This window comes from Danio aesculapii, chromosome 11, assembly GCF_903798145.1.
Source record: "Danio aesculapii chromosome 11, fDanAes4.1, whole genome shotgun sequence".
Classification (NCBI taxonomy): Eukaryota; Metazoa; Chordata; class Actinopteri; order Cypriniformes; family Danionidae; genus Danio; species Danio aesculapii.
The window spans coordinates 24,570,659-24,586,895 of NC_079445.1; the positions used below are offsets into that span (position 1 = coordinate 24,570,659).

The 16,237-nt window shown below is 35.7% G+C and overlaps 1 protein-coding gene across 5 annotated transcripts in view; it reads right to left on the minus strand.

The window, feature by feature from the left end:
• Positions 1 to 2,990: 2,990 nt before the first annotated feature.
• The window catches only part of dvl1b (dishevelled segment polarity protein 1b), a 79,176-nt gene continuing 65,929 nt past the window's right edge, over positions 2,991 to 16,237 (minus strand). For 4 of the 5 annotated variants that reach the window (XM_056468452.1, XM_056468450.1, XM_056468451.1 and 1 more), the window contains 3 exons: positions 16,027 to 16,194; positions 15,727 to 15,942; positions 2,991 to 4,226 (listed from right to left, as the gene is read on the minus strand). In XM_056468452.1, coding sequence (XP_056324427.1) covers positions 3,736 to 4,226; positions 15,727 to 15,942; positions 16,027 to 16,194 — 875 coding nt within the window. In that variant the 3' untranslated portion in view covers positions 2,991 to 3,735. Of the gene's footprint in view, positions 4,227 to 8,677; positions 8,720 to 15,726; positions 15,943 to 16,026; positions 16,195 to 16,237 lie in introns of all 5 variants that reach the window. The other variant, XM_056468455.1, reaches the window with a different exon arrangement.

Consider the following 16,237-nt stretch of genomic DNA (forward strand, 5'->3'; position numbering starts at 1 on the left):
AACATTTTATTTGGAATTTAAGGGTAAAAAAAAAAGAGGAAAAATCACTTTTACAGTATTAAATCACATTACAAATCAAATATTTTGAAATATATGTTCTGTTGTAAATACTGTCATACTGGAACATGATTTTACTTCATATTCAAATGATTTTAGACAGAACAACATTGACCCATACAATGCATTTTTGGTTATTGCCAAAATATACCCATGTAACACAAGCTCTAGAGTCACATTTAGTGTCAGATAAAATAAAGAATAAGAATAAAATCATAAATTGTAATGATAGTATTTGATCAGCATATCCTCCAACAGTTAATAAAAATGCCAAATGAGGAAAAAAGGAGCCAAAGTTTAGATGTATTTATTTCCGACAGCTTCACATACAAATGGATGGACAAACACAACACAAAGCAGAATCAGAATGAGAACTCACAAACACACAACAGTCCAGTTCATATAATACATAACTACAAAAACCATGAGCAGAACGTCTGTACATATACTTTATACAATTATCTATTTTCATATATACAATAAAAATGTACAGCAGTTTTCCCCGTTCCTTTACTTTAAAAATAGACGACATCTAAAGATGCAGATTCACAATAAAAGGGCAGATCAGACTTAGTAAAAGTGCCAATTTGACAATCTTTGAGTCATCAAATGATTAAATACTACACATACAGTAGCGCACGGTCCAAATGCTTACTACTCCCCTTCAGTTTACGTTAATTTAAAGCAGGGGTCACCAATCACGGTCCTGGAGGGCCTCTGCAGGGTTTAGCTCCAACTTGCCTTAACACACCTGCCTGGATGTTTCAAGTATACCTAGTAGGACCTTGATTAGCTTGTACAGGTGTGTTTGATTAGAGTTGGAGCTAAAATCTGTAGGGCACCCGCCCCTCCAGGAACAAGTTTGGTGACCCCTGATTTAAAGGGATAGTTCACCCAAAAAATGAACATTTACTCACCTTCAAGTGGTTTTCAACAAGAAAAACTCATACAGGGTCAGTAAAATATGTGCTTTTCCATTTCTAACAGGTTAATCACATCATACAACTGACACGTCATCATTATCAGCGCCAAAAACAAACTCTGTAGGACGTCCAATAGTTAAGAACATCTCGCTTAAGAAAATACAGCTGATTCCAGATGTTCAACAAGCGCCAATTTGTGCACAAACACTGGTCCTTGAGTTTACCCTGATGTCCAGCAGCTTTATTTTTCCTGAAATACATTTGTTCTAGTTAGTGCTTCATAGCCAAGAGAGTCGTAACAGTGATGCGCTACCACGTTTCCAACCTGATAACAACTGGAAACTTGTCAAAATGATTCATTTCTCCCATGTCCACCATAACACGTTGTAAAAACGCTAGAAATCAAGATAACACGAGTCTTAGGTGACTTTAAAAATTAAAAATAAGTCCAAATAAATATTCAAATAAGTTCAACTTAATTATTTAAGGTATACAAAATGTAAGAATGTTAAGTCAGATTAAACTTTAAAGATTTAAGTAGCAACCAAAACAAAGCTAGTTTTACATAGCATTTTAAAAGGAACAAACACAATACTGTGTTATTTAGGACTGTCGTCTGGTCAGTTTGTGAATTGCTTTGGAAACAGCTCCTGGCCAGCAGAGGGCAGAGTATGATTGTCTTTATATTTAGCTTGTTAAGAATTTAAAACACAAAAGGGTGGCTGCTGGTGTGCTATTATATTGCTAAAATGGATAATACTGATCTAAAAAGCAGTGCTCGAGTCTCATTTGTAGCATAAATGTTGCTTGACAACTTGTGTGTTTTGGTTTGCGTCGTTTGTTAATGGTTCGTGAAACATTGGCTGTGATTGTAACACTGTTGTTGTTTGTCATACATAAGATATAGGATTGTTTTATTCTGGAGGGATGTAGCATTCATCTGATCAAAAGTGACAGTAAAGCTCTTAGAATGATATTGCTGGCATTATATTAACCTAAGAAACCTGAATAAAAGTATCTAGTTAGTTTTCTCCCTGATTGATCGCTTTTTAAAATGTGATTGATTTGATATTGATTTTTATTAGCCACAAGCTAATATATTATTAGATTTTCCCCATGTTCTATATTCAATCTGTATCAAATAAACAGGTGTTATTTCAATTGAAATGTTTAGTCTTCATTAAATTAAACTTGCATTCACTGAATCAGGAGAATTGAACTGAACTGAACTGAAAGTTGGTGAATCAAATAAAATCTGAAGTGACACTGGGTATGGGTTTATTACAGTCACCTCATATCAGAATGATTCACTGAAGAAACGTGCGACTGAAGACTCGACTAATGGCTGCTGCAAATTCAGCATTGTATCACAAGAATTTCACTCATTCGTTTTCATTTCGGCTTAGCTCCTTTATTAATCAGGGGTCGCCACAGCGGAATGAACCGTCAACTTATCCAGCATATATTTTACACAGCGGATGCCCTTCCAGCTGCAACCCAGCACAAGGAAACATCCATAAACTCATTCACACACACACACATTCACTCCGGACAATTTAGCCTATTCAATTCACCTATAGCGCATGTCTTTGGATTGTAAGGAAAACCGGAGGAAACCCACGCCAACACGGGGAGAATATACAAACTTCACACAGAAATGCCAACTGATCCAGCCGGGGCTCAAACCAGCGGCCTTCTTGCTGTGAGGCGATCGTGCTACCCACCGTGACGCCCATCACAGGAAATAAATGACATTTTACATATTAATACAGCTTCAATATTTGTGATCAAGAGTGTTTGTTGAAATGTAAAGTTTAATAGTTAACTGTAAACATCTTTTATAGCATCATAAACGTCTTGACTGTCACTTTTGATCGATTGTTTTATTCAAAGCAATTCTTACCATCCTCATCGATTAAGATATTTGCCCTCTGCTTGACATGATTATCTAAACACATCTGATCCTCAAACTTCCATGCAAACATACTCTGCCTGACAAAAGTCTTGTCGATTATCCCAGTTGTAAGAGCAATACATAATAGCTTGACTTCTAGTTGATCATTTGGAAAAGTGGCAGAAGGTCGATTTTTCTGATGAATCCTCTGTTGAACTGTATCCTAATCATCACAAATACTGCAAAGACCTATTGGACCCCGCATGGACCCAAGATTCTCACAGAAATCAGTCAAGTTTGGTGAAGGAAATATCATGGTTTGGGGTTACATTCAGTATGGGGGCGTGCGAGATATCTGCAGAGTGGATGGCAACATCAACAGCCTGAGGTATCGAGACATTTGTGCTGCCCATTACATTACAAACCACAGGAGAGAGCAAATTCTTCAGCAGGATAGCGCTCCTTCTCATACTTCAGCCTCCACATGAAAGTTCCTGAAAGCAAAGGTCAAGGTGCTCCAGGATTGGCCAGCCCAGTCACCAGACATGACTTTATATTCTATACTGTACATTATTTCTGTTAAGTGACAAAACTTTTTGTCTAAGTGAAGTCAGATCTTACAGTCCTAATTAAATAAATAAAATCAAGGCATAATCATAATTTATTTTGGTAAAATAAGCGTAATCTAGAGGCCTTTGCCTTTCATTTAAGCCACTTCTGATACCAAACGATTAACCAGAAGTCAAGTTATTATTTGTTGTTCCTAAAACTTGGATAGGTGACAAGACTTTTATCAGGAAGTGTATTCGGCCTCATCTGCTGACCATTGATTACTGGGTTTCAGCGCAGTGCTATTAGATTTTACATAATATCCACAAAAAACTCACAAGGGTTGCCCATTGCATGCTGGAAGGACTGTCGACTGGCGGTGAGTTCGGGTGGTATGGCCCCTATTTCCCTCACTGGAGGGGCCCCCGGGGGCCCACTGCTGATGGCCCCTTTGGGAGTCAATCTGGCCAGGCTGTATGGAGGAGGCAGGCCCGGGGGCCCATAGGAGGAGGCGTGGCTCCGTTCGCTGAGTGCACAGGACGTGTGGCCATATTTGGTGAAAGGGGCGTGGCCGTAGGAGAAGGAAGTACGGCTGTGTTGTGAGGGGACGCGTGAGTGGGTGTGGCTACGGGATGATAGGGCGTGGCTGCGGTGACTCAGTTGGCTGGCTGAACGCTCAACCCGCCTCCCTCCTGCTCGCTTGCCTGAATCTGATTCGCTGCCTGTTGATTTGCGCTCCTTTTCCCTAGTTACCGCCCGCTGGGTTCTCCCGATGCTAGGGTTGGAACTACTGCTGCGACTTCCTGGAAGGTAAACAGAAGTTATTGCATTGTTAAATGAAGAGCAAGTGGTGATGGGTAATGATCTTGAATTTTGTTTATAGGATTTTTACAGAAGCTAAAACAATTTTTAAACAACAAATAAAACAACAAAAGACCCCAAGAAGAAAAGCTCCACTACAATAAAAAGCTCTGATCTGGTTGTGGAAAAGAGGGAAACATGTTGAAATCTCTAAGAAAGTTGAATGTTTTCCTCTATTCTTACATTTAATTTATTCCTTTGATTCAAAACAGAATATTTACTCCATGCAGTCTTCAGAAATCCTCCAGAAATCATTCCAATTTGATGATTTGGTACACTTCCAATCAACTGAACACTAACTAGCTAAACTTGCCTCGTCTGAAAGGTAGTTTAAAAGTTAAAGTCATTGAAGGAGTTATTAAGAAGTTTGAAACAGTTCTAACTACCTGTGGGTTAACATGTTTCTAGTATGGCTTGGCTTGTATCTTGCTACGCAGTTGATAGGGGGTTCTGAGTGGTTGCTAATGTGTTGTTGCTAAGTGCTTGCTAGGGTGTTCTGAATAGCTGCTAGGGTGTTCTGAGTGGTTGCTTATGTGTTGCTAGGTGGTTGCTAGGGTGTTGCTAGGCGGTTGCTAAGGTGTTCTGAGTGATTGCTAAGGGTTTCTAGGTCATTGCTAAGGTGTTGCTAGGGTGTTTTGAGTGGTTGCTAGGGCATTGCTAGGTGGTTGCTAAGGTGTTCAAGGTCATTGTTAAGGTGTTGTGAGTGCTATGAGTTGTTGCTAGGCAGTTCCTAAGTCGTGGCTAGGTGGCTGATAAGGTGTTGCTAGGTGGTTGCTAAGGCGTTACTAGGTGGTTGCTAGGGTGTTCTAGGTAGTTGCAAAGGCATTGCTAGGCGGTTGCTAGGTTGTTCTATCTGATTGCTAAGGTGTTGCCAGGGTCTTCTGAGTGGTTGCTAAGGTGTTGCTAGGTGGTTGCTAAGGTGTTCTGAGTGGGTGCTAAGATGTTGCTTGGTGGTTGCTTAAGTTTTACTAGGTGGTTGCTAGGGTGTTCTAAGTGTTCGCTAGGCGGTTGCTAAGTTGTTGCTAGGTTGTTGCTAAAGTGCTGCTAGGAGGTGGCTAGGGTGTTCTATGTGGTTGCTAAGGCATTGCTAGGTGGTTGCTACGGTGTTGCTAGGGTGTTCTAGATGGTTGCTAGGGCATTGCTAAGTGGTTGCTAGACAGTTGCTAAGGCGTTACTAGGTGGTTGCTAGAGTGTTCTAGGTGGTTGCTAAGGTGTTGCTAGGGGGTTGCTAAGGTGTTGCAAGGCAGTTGTTAAGATGTTCTGAGTGGTTGCTAAGGCATTGCTAGGTGGTTGCTAAGGTGTTCTAGGTCATTGCTAGGCCCACTTTAAAAAGGTATTACTTTTTACTTAATATATAATTTTTTTTTGTTATGATTCTCCCACAATCATTCAGCATAAATCCTCAAGGCAGAAATAGCAAAAATGTCCGCAGATTTTGTTTGGCCCTAGTCATTGCTAAGGTGATGTATGGTAGTTGCTAGGGTGTCATGAGTGGTTGCTAGTTGCTTCCTAAGGCGTTGCTAGGTGGTTGCTAGGCGGTTGGTAACGTGTTTGGAGTAGTTGATAGGCAGCTGCTAACATAAATTAGCATGGTTATAGAATGAGTTAGCATGTTGCTAACATGTTTCAAACATAAATTAGCATGTTGTTAACATGGTTCTAGTATGAATTAGCATGTTGCAAGCATGTTTTTAATATAAACTAGGTGCTAGTTTTTAGCACCTAGTAAAATTACCTTGCAGCAGTTGTTTTTTCCACCCTATTAGATCACATTTTTTAAATGATCAGTCCAGCAGGTGGCGCTGATCGACAACAGGATTAGTTCAAAGATGTTAAAAGCAAATAAAATAGATTAAAACTGTCGTTTCAAAGCTGTCCAAATGTGACTGTTTATACGCATCAGCTGCCAAACGGAAGTTCTTAGCATTCTCCTTGCGTATACATGCAAGCATAATGGGTAATTTTGCATTCTAAGAAAAAGGTCTATACAAAACTATAAGACCATAAACTAAAACGCTATATATATATATATATATATATATATAGAAGGTATGGGTTTTCTGATGGATGTCCGCTCCAGGATGGAGTAACACGTATAATTTCTCATGTCTTTATGATTATGTGTAATGGCCTAGATCACAGGTGTCAAACTCAGTTCCTGGAGGGCCGCAGCTCTGCACAGTTTACTTTCAGCCTAATTAAACACACCTGATCAGACTAATTGAGTTCTCCAGGCTTGTTTGAAACCTACAGGTAAGTGTGTTGAAGCAGAGTTGGAACTAAACTGTGCGGAGTTTGACACCCCTGGCCTAGATTATATTATGACTCCCTCTTCAGAGTAAAAGTGGAATAATATGTGTGTCATTCAGTATGCCAGATTATGTGTTTCCTCAGGATCTTCTAAGCCAGGTCAGAGGTCATGGAGTTTCCTGAGTTATTTGCCATTTTTTGTGTTCTTTTAAAGTAAATTCCTTTGTATGCAAGTTGCCAGTTTGGCTGTTGATTACACCAGTTTTTACGCTTGATAAGATGGCTGAGAGTACATGACACAGCCTTGAGTATGAAACTGATTGACTTTGTGTGTGCGTGTTCTATTTGTTTGTGGATCATTATTACAGGTCTGGGCTCAGCTCTGAATATCCTAGTGCCTGTCTGACTTTTTGTATGTGACGTCTAAGTAATCATTGGGAGATATTGTTCGGAATTATCCACACACATGTACATGGAAACATGCACAATCAGGTTAAAAAACCTATATGTATGACACAGTTAATGACGTTATGTGGGAGTATACTGAGATTGTAAGCAGAGTGGCCAAGAACTCCGTGTGAGTGCTGAAGCTGGCTTCTGCTGATGAAACGGCAAACTATCTTCAGTAAACTTTCTTTTAGCTGAATCTCTGACTCCGGCTCTTCTTTATTTGACAGACTGGTAATTTCTGGGGTAAAGCTGTCAGTTCCCCAACAGTTTTTGGTGGAGGATGCGGGCATTTATTTACTGGTGACACCTTTGATCAATCAGCAGAAAAGTGAGAAGATTTAATACATTATAGACTAGGGATTGTCCGTGAAGTAGTGGTAAGTAACGGAACAAGTTGAGGTTCTCATTCAGATGTAAATGAAAGACACCAGTGGATTCACCAAATTTGTGGTGTGTGTGTGTGTGTATATATATATATATAATTTTTTTATTTTTATTTTATTTTTTTCCCACAGTATGTCTGATAATATTTTTTCTTCTGGAAAAAGTCTTGTTTGTTTTATTTTGGCTAGAATAAATGCAGTTTTTTTATTTTTATGAACCATTTTAAGGTCAAAATTATTAGCCCCTTTAAGCTATATAGTTTTTTCCAATGTCAACAGAACAAACCATTGTTATACAATAACTTGCCTTATTAACCTAGTTAAGCCTTTAAATGTCCCCTTAAGCTGTATAGAAGTGTCTTGAAAAATATCTAGACAAATATTATTTACTGTCATCATGGCAAAGATAAAATAAATCAGTTATTAGAAATGAGTTATTAAAACTATTGTTTAGAAATGTGTTGGGAAAAAATCTTCTCTCCATTAAACAGAAATTGGAGAAAAAATAGGAGGGCTAATAATTCAAGGGGGGCTTTCTGTTCTTTCTTTTTTAGAAGAAATGCCTGCCACATATTTTTAAATCGATTTTTCTTCTTCTAAAAAATAAATAAGTGCACGTAATAGTTGGGCTCTGTTGTTAATAACATTTAATAATATATTAATGCAAGTATATACAGTAGCCTACATTCAGTTCAGTTAAACACTATTTAATAACAAAATAATGATCATTTTGTGTTCCCGCTTTTCTACCAAAACCCACTGAACCACGACTGAACCAACTCAAATCACCATCCAGATCTTAAAGTAAACGCTTCACTAAAGTAACATCTCATGAGTTTGAATGAATAACCTCCCTCAATAACTCCATAATGGTAAACGTTCCTCTCCGTTTCTTCATGTCACGCCATCTTAATGTTTAAAAGAGAATGATTCAAACGAGATGAAAAATGATTCCAATTAAAGCTGATGAAATGCATCTATCACATATGCAGTTATGTATTAAGCGTGGAGGATGATTATGGATGCAAATGAGTGCATGAGGCGCTCCATCCTGAATTTACCGCAAACTGCAGACAAAAGCCACATCATTTCACTCTCACATTACAGGCATGACAAAGCTTTATACATACACGTGTGCGCATTACCAGACTACATACAGCAAGTGTGTGTGTGTGTGTGTGCAGTCATAAATCTGACATGCTGAGAAATAAAGAGACGAGAGGTGAGGCAGCAGGACAAATCCAGCAACAACAACAACAAAAAAACCCAGTCAGAAAGAAAGAGAGAGAGACAGAGGGAGGCTGCCTTACCGGACACCCCAGGGCTGGGACTCAACCTCCTCCATCATCAGTCTGCCATTGACCAGCAGAAACGAACAGAACACAACACAGTTAAGCCTGCTGTCTGTCTGACTGACTCAATCATTAACTCAAGCTCTATCAAGTACAGTTTATCCTCAGTCTGAGTGCACCACTGCAACAACACTATCTTATATGTGCTCATATAACATGTTTATTTACATGTTGGCATGATATGTAATAGTGATTTAAATATGTTGATATCTAGTGACGTCAGGATAGTAATATTTCAATACATCCTTTATGATATTAGAGCAATTGACCACTGTCATATTTGCTTATGCTATTAAACAAAACTATTCAATTGTTAGTTTTAGAGAAGTTCAAGTTGTTAATGAAGTTATTTTCTTTGATAATATTTTTATATGTAATATGTGTCCGTTCCACAAAGTCTTACATGTATATTTTTGTCTTTTATGCTAAAAATCTTTAGGATCTGAAGTAAAGATCGTGTTCTACTGTACATATATTTAATCTTATTTTTTAATCAGTATTGTGCATTGCTAAGAGCTTTATTTGGATTACTTTAAAGGTGATTTTCTCAATATTTAGATTTTTTGGACCCTCAGATTCCAGATTTTCAAATAGTTTTATCACAATTAAATATTTTCCTATCCTAACAAACCATAAAACAAAGTATCTTTATTCAACTTTCATGTGAAGTATAAATCTCGATTTAAAAAAATGTACACTTGCACTGAAAAAAGTGTTGTATGCAAAACTGTTGCAAACAATTTATTTATGTTGAATTTAAACAAACAAATTAAATTGAGCAATGTCCAACTTAATTTGTTTGTTTAAATTCAACCCAAATAAATTGTTTACAACCCCTTAACGTAAAAGAAATTATTAAATCCAAGGAATCATATTTGAATAATTTTTTTCAGTGTGCCTGTTTTGTGGTCCATGTAGATAATTTAAATTGAGCTAAGAGCATTGCTAATTCTACTCAATATCTACTTCAAATATAAAGCAAGTTTGAGGTCAGTGAAGTTTTTTGATCTTGAAAAATTCAGATTTTAATTCAGCTGTGTGCTTTTGTTAATCAAAACATTTATACTACTGCAAAAGATTTCCCTTTCAAACACTGTTCCGCCGAATATTTTACTCATGAAATAAATTGTGACTCTTAAGGCCCTGTTATACTTCAAACGAAATGGAAGAACAAAATTTGTTTGAGAGCAAAAAGAAGTTGTAAAAGACTGAGTGACAGTCTTCAGTTTTAGAACATTTAGAAAGTCCCACGCTGCAGGAGGCGGAGTTGTACACGCATCACTTTGCTAGTGTGTAGCGTACTACTCCTAAACACAACAACAATGGCGCTGTGAGTGAAGAAAAGTTACATAAACATCTGCTCTGCTCAGTTTGTTTATGTTAATGTTGATGTTGTTCTGCTGTGACCTTCATGGAATGAGAAGCAAATTGGAGGAAGAAGTAAATGCACACCAAAGAGTCGCAGAACACACATCGATTGCATAATTGCAATGGTAGCTTAAAGGTGTTTTGGAGTCAAGACGCAACGTCTCCAAAATGTCGCTTTGGCAAGCAGTTTTAAACTAAAGAATTTAAAAAGAACTTCATTTTGGCGTGATTTTGTTCAAAATGACGTAATTTAATGTCTTTTTTCGATTTTGTTTGAAGTATAGCATGGCCTTATAGCATATGTTAAGCAGTCCAGTCTTTGTCCCTGTCAGAACTAGACTTTATCTTGCAGTTGCGAGTTTAAATCTCAAAATTAAATCTCAAGAAGTCATAATTGTAATTTTGTATGAATTTTAAATCTACATTTTTTTTTCTTTTCTTTTTTTTCTGTGTTTTCATAACAAAATTTGTATAGAAAAAAAATGTAAACTGTTAGATGGAATGTCATAATTATAGTTTTTCTTTTTAATCAGCTGCAGAAATAGACATCCATAGTTTTTAACATTGATAAGAATAGTTTTTAAAAGTGAAAGTTCATCCAAAACTGAAAATTATCTTAATTAACTGTTAAAGTTTCTTTTTCTGTGTTCAACAGAAAAAGAAACTTAAATGGGTTTGTGGCAAAAGATAAGTTAATTACTTTGAAGAATGTGGAAACCAGTAGGAACGGACTTCCACAGCATCTGTTTTTCCTACTACAATGTCAGTTACTGTAGGGCTGAGCAATTAATAAAGTAAAGTAATTAAAATCGACATTCTGAACCTATAATCGATCTCATTTTTCCAGGTCAATTTTTTCAATTACTTTTCCTACCATGTGTGGAGTCAAGTGACCCCGCTCTGTTAAAGGCTACTTTATACTTTTGTGTCAAACACACGGGTACCTCTCCAAACAAATTTAACTATTTGCACTACATTGACGATGACTGGAAGCTGTGCCAGAGACGGCATATTTTCTATTACAATAAAATTATTATTTACATTAAACTATTTGCTTACAGAAGATTTAATAAATGCACTGTTTAAAATATTATTTACAGGATATACAAGAGTTATTTTATTTAGAAGAGATACGGCTTATTTTCTACTTTTAAAATAATTAATTTTGTTTCCAAAAATGTTTTTTTTTTTTTTTCACTTTTTTAATAAGAAAAAACCTGACTGTTTGTTTTAGGCAATGTGTGTTTTAATTCAGTTAAGTTGCTCAATGTTGATGTTCAATAAATGATCATAGATAGTAGGTAGTGTGTGTTTCCTTCAATTATTTTAAATTCAAGTAATGCACACTTCAGTCACAACATCTCTCACTTTTAATTTTCGAGTATATTTACTGTACAAAACATGTTAAATAAATAAATAAATAAATAAAATATTCATTCATTAATCGAGTTAAAATGTTCAATTAATGGAGATTTTGATTTTAGGAAAATCCCCCAGCCCTAAGTTACTAAGTTTCCAACATAATTTCAAAATATATTCTTTTGTGTAAGGAAGAAAGTCATAAAAGTTTGGGAAAAACTGTCATTTTGGGGGTGAACTATCCCTCTGAGCACCAAATAAGAAAATTAGAAATATTTCTAAAGAATCATGTGACACAAGACTGAAGTTACATTAAAAAATTTTGCTATGCAAACACAGGAATATATAAATTTTAAAGTCTTCTCAAATATAAAAATAAGTGTTTTTTTAAAGCATTAACATTTCACAGTTGTATTCTATTCTCTACTTATGACAGTAACAGAGATTTAATTTATAAATATACCAATATATATTTATATACAAATATAAATATACTTATATAAATTATAAATCTTACCAACCCCAAAACTTTTAAAAGGTAATATATATGTACAAACAAATAAATCAAATGTATGTGTTACGTTTATTTTCCACATAGCCAAACATCTGCCCTAGTTTTAACTTTGTTTGACTGCTTTTCTGGGCTTCTCCATATGCTTCAAACCAAAGAACACATCCAAAGCTTTACTCAGGAGACGGCAGATCAATCCAACTGCTCTCTATAGACGACACACACACACACATACACACATACACACAAACCTTCCTGACATCTTCACTGAGCTACGCATGGCATGTGAAATGAGCAGGTTATGCAATAATGTGAAGCACTGGATTGATATGGATGTGTTTGTGCACTGCATCAGTGTTGAAGAGAAAAAGCACTAGAGAATGAGATGAGCACAAGCACTGCAGGTGAATTCATGGCATGATTCTGATCGCAGCCCATGGAAATCTTAACAGTGATCTTAAAATTTGGCCAAACGTGATGAAGACAATAAAGTGAGAGATGCCTGAAAGGTTTTGAACTTATAACCACCAGAGACCCCTAAAACACTACAGCTGACCATAATTGAGGATAATATTTTCATCAAATGACACTTGTGCAGGGATAGCTATATGTTTATGTGTCATGCCTGGATTATGCAAAGTTACATAATTTGAAAAGTAGATAATAATAGTTGACTGAAAATCTATTTTGCTCACCAAGGCTGAAATTACCATTTGAATTTTAAAATGAATTTTAATTTGAAAAATGTTATTTAATTTTTCTCAGGTCAAAGCTGAAATATATTTTTTATTTTAAAAACACAATTTCATGAAATGAAAAAAAAAATAAAAATTTGGATGTTGGTTTGAGAAATAAAAAAGATACAAAGCATGTTTAAGCAGAACTTAGAACACTGTTAGCATGTTGCTAGTATGTTTCTAGCATGTTTTATCTAATTTATTTTTTGCACATTACATCACGTTTATAACTTCGCTAGCATTTCGGATTCATGTTGTTTACATCTTTTCGTACGTTAATAGCATGTTGCTCATGTGTTTCAGCACATTGTTTTCATGTTTTAGCATGTTTTACCATGAATTAGCACTCTGTTAGCATGTTGGTAGTATGTTTCTAGCATGTTTTTTGCTAATTTGTCATTAGCATTTTTAGCACATTGCTATCATTTTTATAACTTTGCTAGCGTCTTGTTTTCATGTTGATTACATCTTTTAGTATGTTAATAACATGTTGCTAATGTGTTGCAGCACATTGTTTAAATGTTATTGGCATGTTTTAGTATGACTTAGCCCTCTGTTAGCATGTTGATAGTAAGTTTCTACGATGTTTTTTTCTAATTTGCTTTTACCATTTTTAGCACATTGCTATCATGTTTCTAACTTTGCTACCATTTAGTTTACATGTTGTTTTTATCATTTAGTAGTTTAATATGTTGTTGTGTTTTTTCAGCACATTACTTTAATGTTACTATCATGCTTTACTATGACTTAGCACACAGTTAACATGTTGCTAGTATGATTCTAGCATGTTTTTTCTAATCAGCTTTTAGCATTTTTAGCACATTGTTAAACTTTTAGAACTTTGTCATGTAGTTTAAATTTATGTTATAAGTATCTTTTACTATGTTAACAACATGCTGCTAATGTGTTTCAGCACATTGCTTTAATGTTATTAACATGTTTTAGTATGACTTAGCACTCTGTTACCATGTGGCTAGTAAGTTTCTAGCATGTTTTTTGCTGATTTGCTTTTACCATTTTTAGCACATTATCACATTTAGAACTTTGTTAGCATTTAGTTTTCATGTTGCTTACATCTTTTAGTATGTTAATAACATGTTGCTAATGTGTTTCAGCACATTGCTTTAATATTATTAGCATGTTTTACCATGACAAAATTACTCTGTTAGCATGTTGCTAGTATGTTTCTAGTATGTCTTTGCTAATTAGATTTTAGCACATTGCTATCATGTTTATAAGTTTGCTAACATGTTGTTTTCATGTTGCTAATGTGTTTCAGCACATTGCTTTAATATTATTAGCATGTGTTACCATGACAAAGCACACTGTTAGCATTTTGCTAGTATGTTTCTAATATGTTTTTGCTAATTTGATTTTAGCATTTAGAACATATTGCGATCAAGTTTTTAAATTTTCCAGCATGTAATTTTCATGTTGCTTACATCTTTTAGTATGTTAACAACATGTTGCAGCACATTGCTTTAATATTATTAGCATGTTTTACCATGGCTTAGTACTCTGTTAACACGTTGGTACTATGTTTTTTTCTAATTTACTTTTAGCATTTTTAGCACATTGCTATTATGTTTATAATTTTGCTAGCATGTAGTTTTTATGTTGTTTGCATCGCTTAGTATGTTAATAAAATGTTGTTGTGTTTCAGCACATTACTTTAATGTTACTATCATGTTTTAACTATGACTTGGCACGCTGTTAACATGCTGCTAGTAAGTTTCTAGCATTTTTGCAAATTTTCTTTTAGCATTTTTAGCACATTATTATCACGTTTAGAACTTTGATATATTGTTTTCATGTCGCTTACATATTGTAGCATGTTAATAACATGTTGCTAATGCGTTTTAGCACATGCTAACCCTGTTAGCATGTTGCTAGTATGTTTCTAGCTTTTTTTGCTAATTTGCTTTTAGCAATTATAACAACATATTGCTAATGTGTTACAGCACATTGTTTAATGTTATTAACATGTTTTACATTGACTTATCATTCTGTTAACATGTTACTACTATGTTTCTAGCATGTTTTTTTGCTAATTTGTTTTTAACATTTTAGCACATTGCTATCACGCTCATAACTTTGCTATGTTGCTTTCATGTTGCTTACATCTTTTAGTATGATAATATTATGCTCCTTATGTATTTCAGCACATTGCTTTAATGTTATTAGCATGTTTTACTATGAATAAGCACTCTGTTAGCATGTTGTTAGTATGTTTTTTAATTTGCTTTTAGCATTTTTAGCACATTGCTAGCACGTTTATAACTTTGATAGCATGTTGTTTTCATTTTGTTTACGTCTTTTAGTATGATAATATTAAGTTCCTAATGTGTTTCAGCACATGCTTTAATGTTATTAGCATGTTTTACCATGAATTAGCACTCTGTTAGCATGTTGTTAGTATGTTTTTTAATTTGCTTTTAGTATTTTTAGCACATTGCTAGCACGTTTATAACTTTGCTAGCATGTTGTTTTCATGTTGTTTACGTCTTTTAGTATGATAATATCAAGTTCCTAATGTGTTTCAGCACATGCTTTAATGTTATTAGCATGTTTTCGCACATTGCTAACATGTTTTAACAAATCACCATGCCTCCACAGTTACTTGAGCCCTGAATGAACATATTAGAATGATTTCTGCAGCATCCTAAGACACAGAAGACTGGAGTAATCATGCTAGAAATGTAGCTTTACCATTGCAAGAATAAATAAATGATTAAATACTATCGAAAAACAAACGAAAACATAGAAAACAGTTCTATTAAAATGTAATATTTCTTAAATGCAGCCCTGGTGAGCATAAGAGACTTCTCTCAAAAACATTCAGAATCTTAATCATTCCAAACTTTTGACCACCAGAAAGAGTGCAAGCAAATGGGATCAGCTACTTCCTGTTTTCACCTCATGCTGAAATAATGTTTATATATGACCTAACTAAACTATTAGATCTTATTACAATATATTTCAGAAGCTTCAGTGTATCTAGATGTCTAAATGACGGATGTCCTTCTACTCACCCTCACTGTGATGACTTCCAGCGCTGCCACTGTGGAAACTGTGGCAGGGGTCTGAATATCCTGGAGGGAAAGCAGGGGGCGCTGTGAAGGGTGGGTAGGGGAACGGCTGACCACCCATGGGCCACGGGTTAGTGGACGGAGGAGGAAGAGGAGCCAAAGTGTCCTGCTCTGAACCAGCACCACTCGATCCCTCATTCAAGTTTAACGTAGCCATGTCTGAGGAGAAAAATAGATGTTATAAAGTGGATCCACATGGAATATATAAACAAGATAAAGCCTAATGGAAGACATGAGCTGTACTTTGGCAGAGATCTCCAAACGTGTAGTAACACTGTTCAGAGAATGTGATCTTGTTGACGGTGTGTCTGAGATAGCCATGTTTCAGCAGGCTGCTGGCGTATTTCCTGGCATCCCGGCGGTCTTTAAATCCCTCCACCCTCGAGTAAAGCCAGTCTACGACATCACCTCCTGTGTCACACAAGATTCAGAAAGACCATAAATTCACATATTA